Consider the following 23,029-nt stretch of genomic DNA (forward strand, 5'->3'; position numbering starts at 1 on the left):
GAAGTGGGTAAAACCTTAGATTCTGTGAACACTACTGTATTTTAATAATATGCATTAAATAATTATATAACAATAAGGGGCAATAAATCACTGGGTGTCCCAAGAGCTTGAGAAGGCTCTTGTCAAAGCTCTCTTTATAGTCAATTCATTGTACCCTAGAAAATGAGTTTCGCAAGAGCCAAACAACACAAGACACAAAAAAAACACTACTGAAAGGAATAAATCGGCAGCTATCAACTAGTCGAGGTGTTTAGAAAATAAATAACATGTTTAAAAATATATACATGAGAGGAAAAAAAATTGCTGGTTGGTACAATTTGACGTTATGGACACTAGGGCACTCAAGAGTGAACACTGGGTGTTGTTGTATCTCTCTCTGAACACTAGAGGTCGCTGTATTTCCCTGAGCTGTGGCGTATGACGCTTCACTCGCTCTAATACGGAATTCCCAATCATCTTCAGTCATACACAGCATTGGGCCTCAACCTCACACAGCTCGACGCTAGAAACGGACACAGGTAAGACTGAATATCTTTATAAACCTGTCAGCCACCCCGGTTTGGAAGGATATATGACTAGACGGAGATGTTTGTCCATTTATCGAGACAGAAGCCAAACGTTTTTGTGCTATTACAAACGACTTAATGAATAGGTGGCCATTTTACCTCAATATCTCAAAAGCTTCGCCGTATTAGCGTTGTAGATTGATAGGAAATGTTGTTTGTTTTATGTTCCAGGTTATATTTTAATGTCAGTTGTTTATTTGGCCTTAACATGTCTTAATAGTTGTCCTCAGCGGCAGTTTACCAGGGTACCTGAGGCTAGCGAGCTGCTACCTAGCATTGCTAATGTATTGATACTGTTTAGAAAAAACAGTGCTATAAAACAGACACTAAATTAACACACAGTGTATATTTAACATGTTCACATGCTCTTCTCGGTCAAAGCTATGATGGAGACCTAAAGGTGAGGCCGTCTGAAGAGTGAACAGTCATTTACACACATTTACATGAATTCTGCTGTCTCAGATGCCTACCTAGACATTGTTGGGCCAAAGTGCTGTCTAGTAGGTAGGCAACTCAGTAGTTTTTTTTTTTTTTTAGAGCCAGAATTGGTTTGTTTTGAAGTTTCCTAAACCTCACATGTCAGTGTATGGTATGTTTCCTTTTTAAATTAGAAAGATTTTCCAAGAGGATGGTTTATGAATCGTGCTAATGTTGGTAAAGGAGTCCTCAGATGTCAAAAAAAGCTCAGGAGATATAGTACGTTAATGGTTTTACATCCAGGACTGTTAAAATGGTGTGATAGTCATGTAAATGTGTGTATTTTGTAGTCAACAAGAAGTAACTGCTTTTGTCACACGTTAAATAATGTTATGTTGAAGCTTATGTTGAATAAGCTGACAGGTCAAGAAAAGTATTCTGTGTCTAATGTCCTTCTTAGGCAGCTGGATTCAGTAAGTTTTGTTTTGAATCAGTCATAGTGTATGCTAGATCCAACCCACAGTTTATGAGCACTTACAGGCCAAAAATGACAATTCTGTCATCGCTTACTCACCCTAATGTTTTCTTCTGTGGAACTCAAAAAGGGTGTTTTTTTTATTTTCCTTAAAAATACTATTTGTGTCCCACAGTAGAAAGAAAGTCATTCGGTGTGATTTGCTTTTACCTTAAGTGACTTGTGGGTTGCTCTCTGACTGATTAATTGTTGAATTTTTGACGACCTACAGATCACGTGTGATTTAATGGAAATGTCCCGCTGATGAATGTGGGTCAGAAAGTCTAGCCTTTGCTTTGGCTGTGCTAATAAGATTAAATGTGGCCAGGCTCAAGCAGTTTGACATTCAAAAACTGTTTTCCCACAAGGATCAGGCAAAGCTCTTGAGTTGCATGTTTGATACTTTACCTTAAAAGTACTGAAATGTTATGGCTAATGAATGACTATTTCTGCCGTTAAATGCCGTCCCACTTACAGAGGCTAAAAGATAAGCTTATGCACAATATATGCCGTAAAGCTGTGTTTGTATATGTCCGTAGTGAAGCGAGGGAGCATTAAAAGTCATTGTCCTCTTCAACCGCCCACATCTCTTATATGTGTCACCATAAGCTGGGTTGATCCTGATAGCGTGACGCCACTCCATCTTGTTTATTTCCCCTACTGTAAAACCTCTCACTCACTGGGTCAGTGATTTAGCAAGGCTGGGTCAGTTGTGGGACATTGCGTTTCTTGATTTAAAACACACTATATTTAGCAGATACTTGAGCATTTATATCTAAACTTGACTATATGTCTATCTGAATCCTCACAGCTACTTTTTATCCATTAAATATTAATTTGTCTCTTTCGGTAGAATTGGTACAAAGTTGGAAAAAAATTTGTATGTATGCAAACTGTTTTCAAGATGCACATTTCTAGTAATTGTGCGATTTAATTCTCATTGTATTTTCAGAAAGTTTTGGAATATTTGTCCTCTCCCTAAATTTGTCACTACTGATTATCAGTAATGATAATTTATATAGAAGGTTTATATTGACCTATTAAGATTTTGCTTACATCTACATTGTAAATATATATTTTTGCTATTTTATAATTTTTTTTTCAGAGGTAAATCAATAACAATTACTTTTTCAACAATATCTCAAGTGTAATTTATGAGATTTGTTGTAATTTGAATCAAATTAATTTTTGTAAAAAAGTTGGTCATACTGATTTCAAAGTTAAGGATTCATTAGTTTGAATATACATTTAACCAAAAACTATCATAACATCTTAGTTCATAATTCAGGATACTTTATTTTTGACAAAATATTCCATGTTTTGGTAGTGACAGTAATGCTTTGGTAGCGACCACATCGCGTTACAGAATTTTAACTTGTATATTAAAACACTACTGAAACATACTAAAATAATAAAAATTTGCTTGACTGTAGTAAAACTTTGTTTATTTCCCCCTAATAAAGAATTATGTGTTCCCTTTTGTCACATGATGACATGTTTCGGTCATGACTGTTTTGGTAGTGACAATTTTATAGGATAACACCCAAGAAAACAATGAAATTGTCACTACCGAAACGCCACCAAATGTTTCAACATAACATTTTAGACACTTTTGAACCTAGCTTAAAAATGCTAATGCATGGTTAGCTAGCACAGTTCTGAACAGTGATACACAAATAAAAACTAAATGTTTTGGACGAACTCCCTTCGTGAAGTGTGCTTAATTGCAGAAAAAAGGTTTTCGGTAGTGACGTTACACAAAGTTACAGATTTTTCAGACTTTTAAAGACATTTACCTCAAAATGATGGGACCTGTCTGCTCACACCTTGTAGCTATGAGAGAGGGGTGTAGCATAAATGTAGGGGTGTAGTTAAAATCAGTCTCAGCCAGTGGACTAAAACATGCACTGTTTCGGTAGTGACAAAAAATGCGGGACACATTTTTTTGCATGAAGTTTCATAATTTTAAAAGATGCTTTTAAAAACAACAATGGAAAAAAATACGATTATTTTAACGCCTCTTTTGGTGTTGAAATTTAGGGGTTAGGGTTTGGGACTGCCACCTCCCAACTGAAAGTACCAATAAATGATGATTTTATATATATTAAGCTTACTGATATTTTAAATATTATTATGGGTGTCAATAGATAATAGAAGGATCTTAGTAAACATTTAAGATTTGATTACTTAAACGCTTTTTAAATGTGTTTTTTGGTTGTGAAACGGCAGTTTGCACCAGTTCTGTGGAATGACCCATATATATTGGTCAATAGAGTTGGTTCTGCTGGCTATAGAAACAGCTGTCTGTAAACAAGAAGCCTTAGAAAGAACGATGTGGGAAATGCTATTAATAACCCAGCTAAACCCAATCCTGCTGGTCACATGTTTTGATGCGCCAGCCCTCGCCGGTCGCTCTTGCCTCTGACATGTGGCATCTCGAACGTCACAACATGTAAACAATGACCGGCAAGATTCATATCCTCTGCACCACAACACGCTGCAGTCAGACACGCAGCTAAATATAACACTGACCCAACGCTTGTCACTTCACATGAGCTCTGGAATGATGCTTAGTTTCCCATGAGTCTCCTATTAGGTTTGCTTTTCTCTGAAAGGGTAAGGTCATGGATTTTCAACCAGCTTTTGTTGTTACAGTTTCTGAGCATCAATAGTAAATGAACAGTGTATTATATTTCCATGTTACCTACACCCATTTGTTTGTCATCTTATTTTACGTCATCTGTTCGGGCTTTTAACAGCTCCAGGGCTTTTGTGAAAACTACAGATTGTGCGTCCGCATTTTTGTATCCTTGCTCACGGATTTTGGTCTGATTGAACCCTGTGTATTATGGATGTTAAAGTTTTTCCACTTCTATGACAAAAGCCCTTTATCTCTGTTTTCCCTAGTCATGTAGCACAAATGTAAAGCCTGTGTTGTCAGCAATCAATTACCTCTTTAAATATGTCTCACAGAAAAATACTTTCTTTTTTTTGACTCTTGCTTTTGTTTTCACACATGATAATTGTTAGTTCTGCCCTATTTAACACCTGTAAATGCTGCTAATAATACTTTGTCACACAAAACTCCCTGTTTTATGGTTATTTTTATGTTTCACCGTTGTAAATCAGCAATAAGTGTGGTGATTTAATTTTAAACCTGCTTTATTTTGCTCTCCCAGATACCGTGCTGAAGTGCTTGGACTCTGCTGTAACCCTAGATCAGCCTGCAGCACCATCTGTGAAGTGTAGCGGTACTCATCCCTGAACTGATCCTGTCTGAATGCACTCCAGTATGGTGGACTACATGTGAAGCAGCAGTGTTCTGGAGCAGAACGGGGCGAAGAGAGGATTTATCTGACGCGAGCAGACCGGCACAGAGACAATGTCATCCAACAGGGGCCAGAACACCCACGGGCTCAAACAGATTGGGCTGGACCAGATCTGGGATGACCTGAGAGCAGGAATACAGCAGGTCTATACACGCCAGAGCATGGCTAAGGCACGCTACATGGAACTCTATACGTATCTTACCAGGCACCGCGGGATGAATGGGGATTAATGGGGGCAGCAGCTGTGGCCAGCACACTGAAAGGCTTTGTCTTTTTAGGTGTGGTACCATGTGTGAGTTTTGCACTTGTAAGGAGAATAAGGCCTTGGCTTATGAGGCAAACCCATTGAATGGTTTGGGTTGCTGTGGTAGACATTGCATTGCTTGTTTCATTGATGTGCAAGCAGTTTGAGGGTATGCCATATTGCATTGAAAGGCAGTGATTGGTATTGCTATGGATGAGTGATAAGTATGTGCTATGCGAAAGTACATAAACTCATTGTGTAAGTTTTGAAACTGGGATTTAAGTTTAACTCGGGCCCGAAAGGTTGCTCAACAAAATTTCACGGTCAATATCCAGTCATTTCAGTGAGTTTCGTGTAAGGGGTGAAAATTTCCTAGTACAGATTTTGATCATTCGAAATTCATCTTGTTGTCCAGCGGAAAACTGCTTGGTTTGACAGTGACGTCTGTGTGCGCTGTGCTTCGCATATTCTACACTGTTCACAATAGACAATGAATCTTTTTGCATTACGTAGGGTGCTGATTAATCATTGTTTAATGTTACAGAACATTAAATCAATGGGCTTCATAGCAATTAAAACATTTTTGATGGACTGCATATTATACGCTACCAGTCAAAAGTTTTGAACAGATTTGTAATGTTTTTTTGCATTTCTTTGATCCAAAGTACAGCATAAACAAAAAAAAAATTTAAATATTTTTACTACTTAAAATAACTATTTGAATATTCTGTATTTGAATATATTTTAAAATGTAATTTATTCCTGTGATTTCAAAGCTGAAGTTTTAGCATCATTACTCAAGTCACATGATCCTTCAGGAATCATTCTAATTTTCTGATTTGCTGCTCAAAAAACATGTATTATTATTATTATTATTATTATTATGTTGAAAACAGCCAAGTATATATATATATATATATATATATATATATATATATTTTTGATAAATAGAAAGTTCAGAAGAACAGCATTTATCTGAAATAGAAATCTTTTGTAACATAATCATCACTTTTGATCAATTTAAAGCATCCTTAAAAAATCCTTTAAATATTGATGAAAAATATTAATAATAAAAATGTTTCTTGAACAGCATATTCCAATCAGCATATTAAAGTGATTTCTGAAGGTTCATGTGACAGTTTAGCTTTAATCACAGAAATAAATTACATTTTGAAATATTTTCACATAGAAAATTATTGTTTTAAAAATATTTCACAATATTACTGCTTTTTCTCTATTTTGAATCAAATAAATGCAGGCTTAATCTTACTGTTCAAAAACTTTTGGTAGTGTAGCTTTAGCTGGCATGTTCATTTAAAAATTATTTTAAAAGTTATTTTAATAAAAAAGGATAAGCGAACAATTGAATAAGTTAAAATTAAGTCTCAAATAACTAAAAACTGTAATCAGATTGGTGGCATGATATGGCAGTTAGTTAATTAAATAGAGGTCAACTGATTTAAAACTGATTCAGTGTTAGTGCCCAGGATAATATTTGCGAATATTTCATTTTTAGGTTTCATTTATTTTCATTTGTTTTCTAATAGCTAAGATACACATTTTTCAAGCCATTGAATGACTTTTCTCATTTCTTAAAGCTACTGTGAAAAATGTGAATGCCTTTAAACAGTATTAAGTAATTTTGTTAATATTGCCATGAAATAGGTAATAAATAATTTCTTGAGTGAAATGTGAAAAGCATAACAATGTTAAATGAGCATTCATGGTGGACTTAATTTTATTTGGCTCTTTTATAACACCAGGCGTCGCCCAGCCTGTACGTGTTCCACTTTAGAGCTCTTCAAAGCGGTTTGTGTCTGGGAAATTAAAACTTTTGACAGGGACCTCTGTCCGCATTCAAATTTGCAGTTTTGCATTTCACCCACTAGTGCCACATCAAACACATGGGCGTAATTGCTCTGAGCTTCATCTGCCACCCACAGCTGTCATTCTCCTCTGCATCTCCAGTAATGCGTTTTATTTGTTTGCGTGTGGCCCTGTGTGTACCCAAAGGACTTCTGCTGTTATTGTAGCTTTCTATGCTGATCAGAAACTGAGTCTCAGCATGTAGTTTATAGTGTCAGAGCGCTGTCATTGCAACACAGTGGAGCTCACGGTTAGTGGTAGAAGTGACTTGGCTTGCAAAAAAATTAACACAATAAAAAAAAAAAAAAAATTAGTTCTGTTAATCACAGTTTACGTGGTCATGACCTTTAAGCCAGTGCATTGAGACATAACACCTTGCAATAAAAACACACCCATGTAGAGGAGATTGTAATATTGTTAACTTATTACCGTCTGAGATATGTGAGAGCTTCTCTAGATGGCTTCTTGCGTGTCAGAGTAGGTCAGTCTAATAAAACAGAAGATTCCTCAAGGGCTTGAGCACTGAGACTGTTGAATGTACTGTCTCATTCTTGTTTAATATTATGGAGCTGACCTATGGCTTTTTTGTACATTTCTTTAAAGTGCAGGATTATTTTATAGGATTTGTTTTGTTTTTTCCCCACTGTTTGAAAATAGGTTTGAACTTCGTCTGAATTACATTCATACTAAGCAAAGAAATTTGCACATTCCACGTAAATTTTGCATTTACGCTTTTTATATTAGGTTCTGATGTGTTTGAGAAACACTCATAGGGTAAATCCTCTTATGTGCCTATTTGATGCTATTAATCCACAGTATGTTTATTAATTTTGTACTCTGATAGATCTACAAAGACAAAGATACTTGGCATCCAAAATTGAAAACATTGTCATATATCTGTTTTGTGAGCTATCTGTCATCTTTTACTCATTTATGATCTTAAGACTTTAACCTACTGTTCAGACATGTGTATAACTACTGTACCAGCGTGCACCAGTCCAACCAGGCCAGGGGTGCTGGCATCCCCCCCTCCAAACCCTCCAAGAAAACGCCTACACCTGGCGGCGCACAATTTGTCGGACTAGAACTCTACAAAAGACTGAAAGAGTTTCTGAGGAGCTACCTGACGAACCTTCTCAAGGTAATAGCCTACAGTGTACTTATTGTTCAGGATGGCATGATGCATTGGTGATCATATTTATTTTTATTTATTTTTTGGGGGGGTTTAAAGCAGATAACGTGAACTTATCTAATTAAATGCTATATTCTCTGCCTGTGCCTTGCTACAAAAATATTAGACAGTTAAACTGTTATTGTAATGTAATAAAGCCCAGTTATACTTGAATGTTGGAATTGAATTTATTTATTTTGGGAAAAAAAAAAATAACATAACATATAACAGCAATTTTATTAGTTATTGATTTGATTTGTTGTACTGAATATCTCCAATTTTAGCGAGGTGGCGTGATTATTTATATATATATATATATATATATATATATATATATATATATATATATATATTTTTTTTTTTTTTTTTTTTTTTTTTTTTTTTCAGGGTTCATACAAGGTCCTTACAGAACTAGCACTTCCAGAACAAAAATTTACAGATAATGTGCTCACCCCCTTGTCATCCAAGATGCATGCCTTTCTTTCTTTAGTCGTAAAGAAGTTATGTTTTTTGAGGAAAACATTTCAGGATTTCTCTCCCAATATTGGACATCTGTGGTGCCCCTGAGTTTGAACTTCCAAAATGCAGTTTAAATGCAGCTTCAAAAGGCTCTAAATAATCCCAGACAAGGAATAAGGGTCTTATCTAGTAAAACAATTGGTCATTTTCTTTAAAAAAAAAAAAAAAATGACAGTTTACATACTTTTTAACCTTAAACTTGACCTTCTTTGCATGTTCACTTTGTACACACTGGGTCAGTACTTAGGATGTATTTAGGATGATTTTGAAGTTGGAGGAAAAAAAATGAGATGGGAGTTTTTCGACATACCCAAACTATCTTGAACCGGAAAAACAGGTCATGCAGACCTAGACAAGACGAGCATTTGAGGTTAAAAGGTATATACATTTTGGAAGTTTAAACTCAGGGGCACCATAGAAGTCCATTATATGGAGAGAAATCCAGAAATGTTTTCCTCAAAAAAAAATGAATATCTTGGATGACAAGGGGGTGAGTACATTATCTGTAAATTTTTGTTCTGGAAGTAACCTATACCTTTAATGTGCTTGAAGCAAGTAAATTTGACTTTTTGAAATTTAAGGCCAGGAAAACTCTTAATATTCTTGAAGAGGTACTTAAAAAGTGCTTGAGTTATTGAAAGACAATGTATCTATGAATAAGTGTTTAATTTTGTCAATAAGCATCTTTTCACGCAAAATTCGCACAATTCAAAAAACATCATACTGTTTCAGTTAATGTCAGAAAACAATCGAGTTAAGCAAGTAGTATACTGACAGTGTTGTGTAAACATGGCTGAAGATGCAAAAAGATGAACAGATGAACCAAATCAATTGTAGCATTTATGCTGGAACAGCTCAGATTGATTGATTCACGACTTTAGTCATTTATTTCAAGTGATTCACTAGCAAAAACCAGATCAAATCAAAAGAGACATTCATTTTTGAATTTCATCATCGCTTTTAAAAAGCACATAGTGATGGGTGAAACTGAGCTTTTTATAACTTTTCAGAGCTTTTCAGTTTAAACCATAGTGTTGCAAAATGATTCACTATTTTGAAGTGCTCCAATCGGATCACGTATCCAGATCATTTGTTTCAGATCGTGACTTCAAATTGCGTATTGCAAATCATTTGATTTAGATCGGAACTTTGCGTATCGCGAATCATTTGATTCAGGTTAGGGTTTCAAAGCACATGTAGCAAATCATTTGATATAGATTGGAAGGGGTTCATGAATCAGTTGGATAATTGAATAATTCAAATCAAATGATTCATGATACGCAATTTGAATTTTGAATTTGAGAGCATGTATTGCAAATCACTTGACTTAGATCAGAACTTCGGAGCTGTTTCGCAAATCTTTTGATTCATATTGGGAGTTCAGTGCGGGTTCGCGAATCATTTGTTTCAAATCAGGATTTCAGAGTGATTTTGCTAATTTTCTTTCTGATTTTTTTTTTTTTTTTTTTTTTTTCTTAAACATTTTAAAACATCAAACCATTAATGCAGTACAGTTATAAAAACTAAAAAGAAAAAAATATACACATACAAATCCCTTAGGAAAATTAATCGTGGTTTTACTATAGTAAAAGTGTAGTATACTTTGTAATACTTTAGTAGTAATACTTTGCATGATACTTCACTTTATTTTTGCCACTTTTTATTTGTATATTTTTATTCATCTATTTCTCTTTTTTTAGAATTTGAAATGGAAGACATTGTTCCATAAGTGAGATCTCTGATCGAAGTCCTTGAAAATCTAAAAAGTAGTGCTTGAAACATTCTTGAAAGTCTTGGAATTTCAGATAATTTCAATAGTATCTGTACGAACCCTGTTTTTTTAATTTTTTGGCCTCGCTAGAATGAATAACAGTATGAGTTGTCACTTCTCCAAACCTCACTTCTCCTCCTGTTTTTCTCCTCCATCTGTCTGTGTCTGGCAGGATGGAGAGGACCTGATGGATGAGAGCGTTTTGAAGTTTTACACGCAGCAGTGGGAGGACTATCGCTTCTCCAGTAAAGTGTTAAATGGGATCTGTGCTTACCTCAATAGACACTGGGTGCGCCGAGAGTGTGATGAGGGACGGAAAGGAATTTATGAAATCTACTCAGTAAGAGAAACAGCACACGCCCCTGCCTGACTCATAGATTCCTGTTGTAGGTTTCCACACATTGTGTTCATAAAATGTGGATTAATGGCTATACTGTATATTGTAGTTTAGCTTTATTTATTTATTGCTCATAACAGCCAATATATGCACACCTGAGACCACGCATCAGCTGTATCTGGTGTGTATTAACACTAGCCCTGGGCCTTTTATGTTAATGACAGAAATGTCTCATGACCAATGGGATTGGTGCATTGCCTTTAAATCATTAGTTGAGCTTACTAAATATTTAGTCAAGCGTTAGCTGATCTTGTGCACGTGTTGCTATGTTGTAAAAACCTAAATGGTTTACCTAAATGTATTCTGTTGATTTAAAGTTAATACCAAAGTAGGCAGAACTCCAACAGGTAACTTCCTTACTGTTCATCACTTCTCTATAATTAGATTATTTACTTGTCAGAATAACTGTTTAATAATAATAATAATGATGACGATGATGATGATAATATCTATAATTAACAAATAAGAATTTGTTGTTAGTTTTATAAATGTTTTCATTAATATTATATTATTTAGATTTGTTTTATAGTTTATAAGAATGGTAATAATAATTATAATTATTAGCATCATCATAAAAACAAATCTTATTACTTATAAAGTATGGTCTTTTATCATAAAAATAATCATTTTATTAAAGCAGCTTTTTATTTCCTTCTGTGTTTACTCTGAGTATGAAACACTAATAATGTGTGTCCTCCACAGCTTGCTTTGGTCACTTGGAGAGAGTGTTTATTTAGACCCCTAAACAAGCAGGTGAGCTATCTGTTCATATGCCTCATTTATTGGCAGTTCATAATATTCCATTTGTAAGATATGTGACCCTGGACCACATATGCTGTTAACTGAGGGTGCAAAAAAAGTTGTTAGCAAGGCATGTTAAAACAAACAAAAAATTGTTTTGATATATTTACGGTAGGAAATTTACAAAATATCTTCATGGAACATGATCTTTACTTAATATCCTAATGAATTTTGGCATAAAAGAAAAATCGATAATTTTGACCATACAATGTATTCACTACAAATATACCCATGCTACTTAAAACTGGTTTTGTGGTCCAGGCTCACATATTTGTTTCTTACATTTTTTTTCAGACATATTCATAAAAAATTAAATACCTTGTTTTTTTCTTTTGTATAGGTGACGAATGCTGTGTTAAAACTCATTGAGAAGGAGAGAAATGGTGAGACTATTAACACCAGACTCATCAGTGGAGTGGTGCAGTCCTACGGTGAGAGTGGCTGCTTTACATTCACAATGTCCTGTGCTGGCCTTTCACAAAACTTAGCCTAATTTGTTACATTGTTAATGCCAATTGACAATTTACAAATAATTTACTCACCCCCTTGTCATCCAAGATGTTCATGTCTTTCTGTCTTCAGTCGTAAAGAAATTATGGTTTTTGAGGAAAACATTTCAGGACTTCATTGGTGCCCCGGTTTTGAGCTTCCAAAATGCAGTTTAAATGCAGCTTAAAAGGGCTCTAAACAATCCCAGCCAAGGAAGAAGGGTCTTATCTTTTTTTCCAAAAAAAAAAAATTGTATACTTTTTAAGCACAAAACCTTGTGTAGCACAGGCTCTGGGATGCGCGTTCACAATGCTACGAATTTTTCGAGTCATTCATTCATCTTATGGGGCAGTCACGTGATGAACGAATGATTCAAACTCGAAAACTTGTCAGATAAGAGGCGAGGTGAGCTAATCATAGACTAAAGACCCAGGTAAGCAATGAATTATTTTTGTCCGTTTCACATGACCTTTCGACATGATTCAGTAGTACGTAGTGTTGTGAACGCACATCCCAGGTTCTGTGCTACACAAGCTTTTATGCTTAAAAAGTATTTAAAAAATTACTTTACGAAAAAATTAAGTGATCGTTTCGCTAGATAAGACCCTTCTTTCTCGGCTGGGATCGTTTAGAGCCCTTTGAACCTGCATTTAAACTACGTTTTGGAAGTTCAAAATCGGAGCACCAATCAACTCCGTTATATGGAGAAAAATCCTGAAATGCTTTCTTCAAAAAACATAATTTCTTCACGACTGAAGACATGAACATCTTGGATGACAAGGGACCATTGTATCAGTACTCAACGTTTTATGTTTAAAATATCAAAATATTATTTATGCATTTTTAACTGCAAGTTAAAGCATTCCATGTTCCTCTGAGCTGCATTAACATGTGTAAATACATCTAAATGCCACTTCGTATGCAACTTCTGCAAAGGTGAATTTTGTTGATACTGATTTTATTTGTTTGGCAACAGCTTAAATGTATTATTATTATAACTGACTGATTAAATGTAAGAATTTGACTCAAACACTGATGCATACTTTTAGAAAATCCCTTTATAAAGGTAAAAAATAAAATCAGTTTAAACTTATTGGAAAAGAATTCTGATCACTGCTGTGAACTGACCACACAGATTATAAAAAAAAAAAAAGTTTAGAATTCAGCTGTCCACAGTAGTCCTTAAGATACCAGCACAATAATACACTCAGCAAAATATAGGCTAATTATTATCCATAAAATCCCAGAAAATATCGAGATACAATTTCTGACCCCCACCACGTTCAAGGTGTTTAGTACTCTTGTGAACGCACAGGGAAGACTGATATGGAAGAGAAGAAATTGTTGAATAAAATCATTATTTTTGTTTTCTTTGCGCAAAAAAAGTATTCTCATAGCTTCATAACATTACGTTGAACCACTGATTTCACATGGACTATTTTAACAATGTCCTCACTACATTTCTGGGCCTTGAAAGTGCTAGTTGCAATGCTGTAGATGCAGGGTCAGAAAGCTCTCAGATTTCATTAAAAAAAAAATTTGTTTAATTTATGTTCAATTTTCATATTTGGGTGAATTATCCCATTAAGGATATTTTCAAATTGTTTAGATGAAATAAATGCAGTTTCATGTACTGATTTGGTTTGTCTATTCCAGTTGAGTTGGGCTTGAATGAGGATGATGCATTTGTGAAGGGGCCGACATTATCAGTTTACAAGGAGTACTTTGAGACGCAGTTTTTGGCTGACACAGAGCGCTTCTATACACGGGAAAGCACAGAGTTCCTTCAGCAAAACCCTGTTACTGAATACATGAAAAAGGTAAACTAGAGTTCAGATGTATTTTAAATTGCAGTGGATTTTATGGGATATTTGGTTTTATTAAATTTTTAAGTGTACATTTCTTATTATGCGTGCAGGCAGAGGCAAGGTTGCTGGAGGAACAGCGGCGGGTACAGGTGTATCTCCACGAGAGCACACAAGACGAGCTGGCTCGCAAGTGTGAGCAGGTCCTCATTGAGAAACACCTGGAGATCTTCCACACGGAGTTCCAGAACCTTCTTGACGCTGATAAGAATGAAGGTCAGTCAGTGCTGCAATGTCACCTTCATTCTAAAATTTCAAACACGCATAATAACACGCTCAGTTTGACTGTCAATACACGTTCTGTATAATTACAGATCTCGGTCGGATGTACAACCTTGTTTCCCGGATCACGGACGGATTGGGCGAGCTCAAGAAACTCTTGGAGTCCCACATTCATAACCAAGGGCTGGCTGCCATCGAGAAGTGTGGAGATTCAGCACTTAATGTAAGTCCAATCTAAAGCCACACTGACAGTGTGGACACAATATTTTTGTGCGTAGCAGTTGCTGTGGAGAGGAATTCAAAATTGTATTAATATAACTTGTCTAAAAATGTGTCAAACCTGTTGTAACCACTGCTAAACCTGAATTCTCTGAACTTGGGTCCTCACTTTTTTTGTATAACAGGTCTATTCTTACTATGACAATAGTTGTTTGTCTAACTAGGCTTCTGCCCAAATTCTTTTTCATCTGACTATACAGTATTTCAAAGACATGCCTCAACTTTTCTTTATGCCAGTTGAAATTTAAATACCCCTTTGTCAATGCCAAACCAGAAATATTTAACTCTGTTAATACGTTTTTTTTCCCATCTTGTGCGTGTCTTCCGGTATCTCTATTCCATTCAGTTCCTGTAATGTCTTAATTTAATTAGTTTGAACTGCCACTGCTTGTTTTCCAGGATCCCAAAATGTATGTGCAAACAATCTTGGATGTTCACAAGAAATACAACGCTCTCGTCATGTCCGCGTTCAATAACGATGCTGGGTTTGTGGCAGCACTTGATAAGGTTTGTGATCTATATTAAAGGTCAGTTTTGTTGGTTTTGAGCTGTAGTGTTTATTTATAGCGCTGGTGTAACTTTGGCTCTGTGGTCTGTGCTGCTGTCCAGGCCTGTGGAAGATTCATTAATAATAATGCGGTAACGAGGATGGCGCAGTCCTCCAGCAAATCTCCGGAGCTTCTGGCCAGATATTGTGACTCCTTACTGAAGAAGAGGTGAATTGTCTTATTCACATTTCCATTCTTGATCTGTTTAAATGTGAATCTTTCATTTGTCAGCCAGAAATGAAAAGGAAATCCAGTGAAAGTCTGATGTTTTTGCACATCAGTTTATGTTTTAGGATGATTTTTTTAATGCCGTATTCTAACTGAATAATAAAAAGAAGCTGTTTCTTTAATGGAGAAGTCCACCTCCAAAACAAAGATTCACATATAATGTACTCACCCCCCTGTCATCCAAGATGTTCATGTCTTTCTTTCTTCAGTTGTAAAGAAATTGTTTTTTGAGGAAAACATTTCAGAATTTTTCTCCATATAATGGACTGATATGGTGCCCTGATTTTGAACTTCCAAAATGCAGTTTAAATGCGGGTTCGAATGATCCCAGCCGAGGAAGAAGGGTCTTATCTAGGGAAACAATCGGTTGTGTTCATAAAAAAAAACAAAAAAAACAATTTAAATATTTTTAATCTCAACTGCCCGTCTTGACTCACTCTCCCTGAATTCTTTTTTTTTTTTTTTTTTTTTTTTTTTAAGATTTATTTTATTTATTTTTTTTAAGCCTTTATTTGGAGAGGACAGTGTAGAGCAGACAGGAAAGCATTGGGTGAAGAGAGAGGGGAGTGGGATCAGCAAAGGACCATGAGCCGGGATTCGAACTCGGGTCGCTGTGAGAGCTATATGTCGGCGCACTAACCGCAAGGCTGTTAGCACCGACGCTCTGCCTGAATTCTGTGTATTCTGGCTCAAGACAGTTAGGGTATGTCGAAAAACTCCAATCGTATTTTCTCCCTCAACTTCAAAATCATTTCAGAATCATCCTGCATCGCTGCAGAAGTACCGACACAGTCTTTGCGAAGTGAACATGCAAAGAAGATCAAACACCCTTAACAAAAAAGGTAAAACAGCGACATGGGACGATTTTGAAGTTGAGGGAGAACATGAGATGGGAGTTTTTCGACATGCCCTAACTGTCATGAACCGGAAAAAAATTAGTTCAGGCAGAGTAAGACAAGACGAGCGTTTGACCTTTAAAAAGTACATAAATTGTATTATTTTTTTTTACGAAAATAACCGATCGTTTCAATAGATAAGACCTTTCATTCTCGGCTGGGGACGTTTACAACCGCATTTGGGATCGTTTGAAGCTGAGTTTAAACTGCATTTTGGAAGTTCAAAATTAGGGCACCATAGCAGTCCATTATATGGAAAAAAAAATGCTGAAATGTTTTCCTTAAAAAAAACAATTTCTTTACGACTGAAGAAAGAAAGACATGAACATCTTGGATGACAAGGGGGTGAGTACATTATATGTGAATTTTTGTTTTGGAAGGGGACTTTCAGATTAAAAAAAAATAAAATACATGAGAAGGAACTGCTTTAGCAAGGCACTATTTGTAAAATTCCACCAAAAATATTTAAGTGTGCAAGCTCAAAAGATGGAATTTGGCATTATGACTGTCTAGGAAAGCTTGTTTTTGCTTTATGTAGTTAAGAGTATCTACATAAAACAGATGATTTAACCAACTGTGTGTTTCATTTAGTTCAAAGAATCCAGAGGAGGCTGAGCTAGAAGATACTCTCAACCAAGTGGTGAGTTTCACTGAGGTTAAAGATCAGATTTTAAAGGTTCCTCAAAGGATTAGTTTGCTTCCAGAATAAAAATTTCCTGATAATTTACTCACCCCCATATCATCCAAGATGTTCATTAAAAGATATGAAGATTTTTGAGAAAAGCATTCCAGGATTTTTCTCCATATATTGGACTTTAATGGGGATCAGCGGGTTGAAGGTCTCCCCCTCTCTCTCTTCCCACTCACTTCCTGTCTCATCTCTACTGTCCTGTCAAAAGAAAAATGGAAAAATGGCCAAAAAAAAAAGTAACTTTCCTCAGCACTGAATGTGTAAACATGGCTGAAGATATGAACCAAATCAATTGAGTCATTTATGCTGGAACCACTCCGAATGATTCAAACTCATGACTTTGATCATTCATTTCAAGCGATTCACTAACAAAATCCAGATCAAATTAAAAGAGCCATTCGTTTTTGAATTTAGACATCGCTTGTCACTATTTTAAAAAGCACGTGAAACGTAGTTTTTCTGAATAATTGCCTTACAAAATGATTCACTGTTCACATATTGCGAATCATTTGTTTCAGATTGGAACTGCAAATGGCGTATCGCGAATCATTTGATTTAGATCAGAACTTCAGAGCGCATATCAGGAATCGTTTTATTTAGATTGGAACTGGTTCATGAATTATTTCGCAAATTGAATGATTCAAATCAAATGACTTACAATGCACAATTTAAAGTCCGAAACTAAGTCAGATGATTCGCGATATACAGTGATTCGGGATTTTAGAGCATGGATCTTAAAACATTTGACTCAGATTGGGACTTGACAAATGTTTTACGAAGCGATTTCACTAATCTTTTGTTTTCTGATTATTTTCTTAAACAATGAAAAAACATCAAACCATTATTTTTGGTTATAAAAACAAAACAAAGAAAACAAATAAAGTATACACATACAAATCCCTTAGGAAAATTAACCATGGTTTTTACTGTAGTAAAAGTGTAGTATACTTTGTAATACTTTAGTAGTAATACTTTGCATGTGCTTCACTTTATTTTTGCCACTTTTTTTATTAGTATATTTTATCTATTTCTCTCTATTGGATTTGAAATGGAAGATGTTCGATAAGTGAGATCTCTGATTGAAGTTATTGAAAATCAGAGTAGTGCTTAAAAGAATTTAATTTTACGGTAATAATCACAGACACTAGTCCTGATTTCTTTACAACTGATTTAATCATTTGGAACTTTCTAAATTCTGTGTTAAGACCAATTCACACTGCACCAACAGACACTGACAAATGGCAACAGACACATTGTTCTGATTTTGCCAGATCAGCGTGTTACCCCTGTTAGCGTTTGGTTGATGCTTGTTTTTACTAATTGAACTTTCAGTCTTGGAATGCCTAAAAAGTGACGTACTGTAATCTGGTGACTGTCTGCGTATCTCACTGAAGTGTGAATTGGCCTTTATACAGTCAATTCCATTTTTATGACTGAATACTACAATTCCAACCGTTCCCTTGGTAATTATAGAAACTTAGTCTATGACTAATATTAGTTATGCTTTCTGTACATGCCCTGTGCTAAGTACTTCAAAACAGTAAAAACAGTAGCTGCACCATCCAGTTATCATCTTTAAAATATAGTTATATAACATTTCCATCCATGTTTTTTGCAAAATCCAAATGAATGCATACCATATGCAAATACAAATTACTGAATGCAAGTCAGTTCGTGACATATTATTAATGTGTGACTGATAAAATTCTCCAACATCTTTCTTCATCAGATGGTGGTTTTCAAGTATATTGAGGATAAAGACGTGTTCCAGAAGTTCTATGCCAAGATGCTGGCCAAAAGACTGGTGCACCAGAACAGCGCCAGCGACGACGCCGAGGCCAGCATGATCTCCAAACTTAAGGTCTGTGCACTTGTTTAGCGAAGACGGCTCACTTCACTGCTCTTCTTTTAATTCTAATAGATGCTTAACAGTTTTTTCTTCATTCCACCCTCAGCAAGCATGTGGTTTCGAGTACACCTCCAAACTCCAACGCATGTTCCAGGACATCGGTGTCAGCAAAGACTTGAATGAGCAATTCAAAAAGCACCTTTCCAACTCGGAGCCTTTGGACTGTAAGTGCTCCGTACTCTGGTTTTGCATTTATAATATATGCACGCAGTCATTACCGATGAATAAAATCCGGCTCCATCTGTCTCGCAGTGGATTTCAGCATCCAGGTTCTGAGTTCTGGCTCGTGGCCGTTCCAACAGTCTTGCACGTTCGCTTTACCATCTGAGGTGAGATGCTTAGACGCTTAACCCTGTAATTTTCCAAGGCCTTCACACCCTTCCACGAGCTGAGAATAATGTGTGATTACACTTCCAGTTGATGATAGTTTTCCAACGCCTTTGTTTTTCACAGTTGGAGCGGAGTTACCAAAGATTTACAGCTTTTTATGGAAGTAGACACAGCGGGCGTAAGTTGACATGGCTTTACCACCTATCCAAAGGGGAGCTGGTCACCAACTGCTTCAAGAACAGATACACTCTGCAGGTTTGTGCCTTCTTCATGGCCGCATCATGTAATGGGATTGATTAAGAAGGTTGTAGGACGCAGCTGGCACGAGTGTCAGCATGTGTTTATGTGTCGTGTCCCTGTAGGCCTCCACCTTCCAGATGGCCATCCTGCTCCAGTTCAACACAGAGAACAGCTACACCGTCCAGCAACTGGCCGACAGCACACAGATCAAAATAGTGAGTGCAGTGCCATTGCACTTGTACAATGTGTGAACAGAGTCAGGAGGTTTTAGTCCATTGCGATAACGTTAACATTAAAGGATTAGTTATTAAATTAAAATTTCCTTTACGCACCGCTGTCATCCAAGATGTTTGTCTTTGTTTCTTCAGTTGAAAAGAAATTAAGGTTTTTAAAGAAAACCTTCCAGGATTTTTCTCCATGTAGTGGACTTAAATGGGAATCAGTGGGTTGAAGGTTCAACCCGAGGGTCAGTGCATCTTCAAAGGACTCATGATCCCAGCTGAAGAATAAGGCTCTTATCTAGCAAAATGATTGGTCATTTTGTAAAACCAAAAAAAAAAATAATAATAATTTTTATACTTTTTAACCACAAACATTGTCCAACATCCTTGCCCCCCAAACCCCCCCCCCCTTTTTTTTTTTTTTTTTTTTTTTTTTTAAAGGGTCTTTGACTTTCTTTGCACATTTGTTTTGTAAACAACTGGGTTGTTACTTCGGCCGACATCATGCATGAGCTTTCCAATGTGATGTAATGTGTGAAGTCGTGGAACGCAGAGCTAGTGCAAGAAGAGCATTTGTGGTCAAAGTATATTTTTACTTTTTTTGTTTTTTTTAAGAAAATGATCAATTTTGCTAGATAAGACCCTTATTGCTCAGCTGGGATCATGTAGAGCCTTTTGAAGCAGCACTGAATCTGCAATTTGAACATTTAACCCTGTTATATATATAAAATATGTGTGTATATATATATATATGTGTGTGTATATGTGTGTGTGTGTGTGTGTTTACAATTTAATGATTTAATGTTTTTTTTTTCACAGGATATTTTGGTTCAGGTCTTGCAAATCCTGTTGAAATCAAAGTTGCTGGTAAGTGTTGAAACCTTGTTGCTTTTAGAATCCTAAAAGTGTCTTTCAACATCTGAGCTGTTTATATTTTATTTGCTCATTTTTTGTGTGTGGTGATGGTTTCTGTGCAATTCTTTTAAAGGGATATTTCACTCAAAAATAAGAATTCTGTCTTTAATTACTCACCCTTATGTCGTCCCAAACCCGTAAAACCGTTCATTTTCAGAACACAAAATAAGATATTTTTGATGAAATCTGAGAGCTTTCTGACACTGCATAGACAGCAATGCAACTGAAACGTTCAAACAGCCCAGAAAGGTTACTAATTGTTTATTAAATGCAAACTAATTGTTTACATTTCTGTTTAAACATGACTTTGTACATATATATATATATATGCATATGCAATTATAAAATCTATAGACAATTTAGGCCTACCGTTGTTGTCGTTGTTGTTTTAAATGTATTTTTCATTTTCCTTTTGTAGGTTTTGGAGGATGAGAATGCAAACATAGATGAAATGGACTTCAAACCTGATACAACAATCAAACTTTTCTTGGGCTATAAGAAGTAAATGCTTTTTCTTACTCCTTCATGTTTGATTGCACAATATCCACCTTATTCTTCAACGTGGAGGTAAGCCTATGGGCAACACTTCTGGTTCATTAGCCACCATAGGGAAATAATAAGAATAACAACGTGCAATAAATGGTAAAAGTGTTTGCACCACAAACCAGTGTGCTCATAATTAAGATAATACATTAAAGAAGTCCACTTCCAAAACAACAATTTACAGATAATGTACTCACCCCCTTGTCATCCAAGATGTTCATGTCTTTCTTTCTTCAGTTGTAAAGAAATTGTTTTTTGCGGATTTTTCTCCATATAATGAGCTATGGTGCCCCGAGTTTGAACTTCCAAAATGCAGTTTAAATGCGGCTGCAAACAATCCCAAATGCGGTTGTAAACGATCCCAGCTGAAGGAGAACGGTCTTATCTAGCGAAACTTCAAAATAATTTCAAAATCAACCTACATCACTGCAGAAGTTCCGACCCAGTCTTTGCAAAGTGAACATGCAAAGATGATCAAACACCCTCAACAAAAAAGGTAAAACAGTGATACAGGACAATTTTGAAGTTGAGGGAGAAAATACGATCAGAGTTTTTCAAAATACCCTAACTACAATGAGCCAGAATATGCAGAGTTCAGGCAGGGCAAGACAAGATGAGTGTTTGACATTAAAAAGTATTTAAATTGTATTTTTTTTTTTTTTTAATGAAAATAACCGATCGTTTCACTAGCTAAGACCCTTCTTCCTCGGCTGGGATCGTTTGAAGCCCCATTTAAACTGCATTTTGGAAGTTCAAAATCGGGGCACCATAATTTGGAGAAAAATCCTGAAATGTTTCCCTCAAAAAACAATCTCTTCATGGCTGAAGAAAGTAAGACATGAATATCTTGGATGACAAGGGGATGAGTACATTATCTGTAAATTGTTGTTCTGGAAGTGGACTTCAGCTATACAAAACAAGAATGTGGATGAAACCAGAAGCATTAAATTTAATTTACAAATGGCTGTACCCACTCTTATGAGGAAAAATAAGGTGGATACACTAGAAATTGATTTTCAGTAACGTTTTCACCTTGCACATTTGTCTTCTGTGTGTGCAGTAAGAAGTTACGGGTGAATATCAACGTGCCAATGAAGACGGAGCAGAAACAAGAGCAGGAGACGACACACAAGAACATCGAGGAAGACAGGAAGCTCCTCATACAGGTATTAAAAATAAACTATAACAGTCCCTTGAAGTTGCAATAAAATATTCTTGAGTCAACCTGGTTTTTGGTGGTCTTCTGTGCAGGCAGCTATCGTGAGAATCATGAAGATGAGGAAGGTTTTAAAGCACCAGCAGCTTTTGGCAGAAGTGCTGAACCAACTCTCCTCACGATTCAAACCTCGCGTTCCAGTCATCAAGGTACGAGACTGCAGCGCTCTGCAATTCTATCCTCTTATGAAACATTCATTAGAAATATTAAAATGCAACTTTTTTCTCGTATTATTTCAGAAATGCATTGACATTTTGATAGAGAAGGAATACCTGGAACGGGTGGATGGGGAAAAAGACACATACAGTTACTTGGCATAACAATGTCTTCTGACGCAGAAGATCTCAAGTCATTGTTGCCGAGGAAGACAATGTGACACTGGACTTTTCCCTTTAAACCCAGACTGCTAAAGCGGCCAGTCTTTGTCTCTAAGCCCTTAAGCTGCTCAGGATTGCCATTTACTTTTTAATGTGTAAATACTGGACATTGAACTATACTCATAGTGGGACCCACAGCCCGGGTTGCATGCTATCGCCTATCATTATGAAAATACAAAACGCTGATTAATTTAATTGTAATTATGACTTTTGGACAACTGACAGATTTTAAAAAAAGGCTGTTGGTCCCAAACCGAAATACCTATAACTAAGATACGTTTCAGCAGCACTCTGAGTATAATCATGTCTGACTGGCTGTTTAGAGTTGCATTATTACCAGCCACGAGAACATCATTTGTATAGTGCAGTTCATTTTATAAATGTCATGAATAAACTTAATTTTTCTTTATGCTTTTTCAATGTTTATTTTATCATGTTTAACAAGTCCCTGTAAACAATTCAACA

General features: G+C 35.9%; 1 protein-coding gene across 1 annotated transcript; it reads left to right on the plus strand.

Annotated features, from left to right (window-relative positions):
- Positions 1-416: 416 nt before the first annotated feature.
- Positions 417-22,973, plus strand: cul1b (cullin 1b). Its single transcript, XM_051097974.1, has 22 exons — positions 417-518; positions 4,677-5,019; positions 7,900-8,077; positions 10,570-10,737; positions 11,497-11,547; positions 11,936-12,026; positions 13,741-13,904; positions 14,003-14,165; positions 14,264-14,394; positions 14,850-14,957; positions 15,060-15,166; positions 16,714-16,762; positions 18,543-18,674; positions 18,769-18,886; positions 18,975-19,051; positions 19,176-19,307; positions 19,415-19,507; positions 20,333-20,380; positions 20,847-20,929; positions 22,032-22,137; positions 22,223-22,336; positions 22,427-22,973. Exons 2-22 carry the CDS (start codon positions 4,880-4,882, stop codon positions 22,505-22,507), a joined length of 2,334 nt encoding a protein of 777 aa, XP_050953931.1. The 5' UTR covers positions 417-518; positions 4,677-4,879; the 3' UTR covers positions 22,508-22,973.
- The last annotated feature ends 56 nt before the right edge of the window (positions 22,974-23,029 follow it).

Source organism: Labeo rohita, chromosome 24 (assembly GCF_022985175.1).
Source record: "Labeo rohita strain BAU-BD-2019 chromosome 24, IGBB_LRoh.1.0, whole genome shotgun sequence".
NCBI lineage: Eukaryota > Metazoa > Chordata > Actinopteri > Cypriniformes > Cyprinidae > Labeo > Labeo rohita.

What these genes read in the sequence shown, in the direction of transcription:
- cul1b (XM_051097974.1), top strand. Translation starts at nt 4,880, where the DNA reads ATGTCATCCAACAGGGGCCAGAACACCCACGGGCTCAAACAGATTGGG. An exon ending in CAACTCGGAGCCTTTGGACT is followed by an intron (nt 18,887 to 18,974) that starts GTAAGTGCTCCG and finishes TCTGTCTCGCAG; the next exon opens with TGGATTTCAGCATCCAGGTT. An exon ending in ACAGGAAGCTCCTCATACAG is followed by an intron (nt 22,138 to 22,222) that starts GTATTAAAAATA and finishes TCTTCTGTGCAG; the next exon opens with GCAGCTATCGTGAGAATCAT.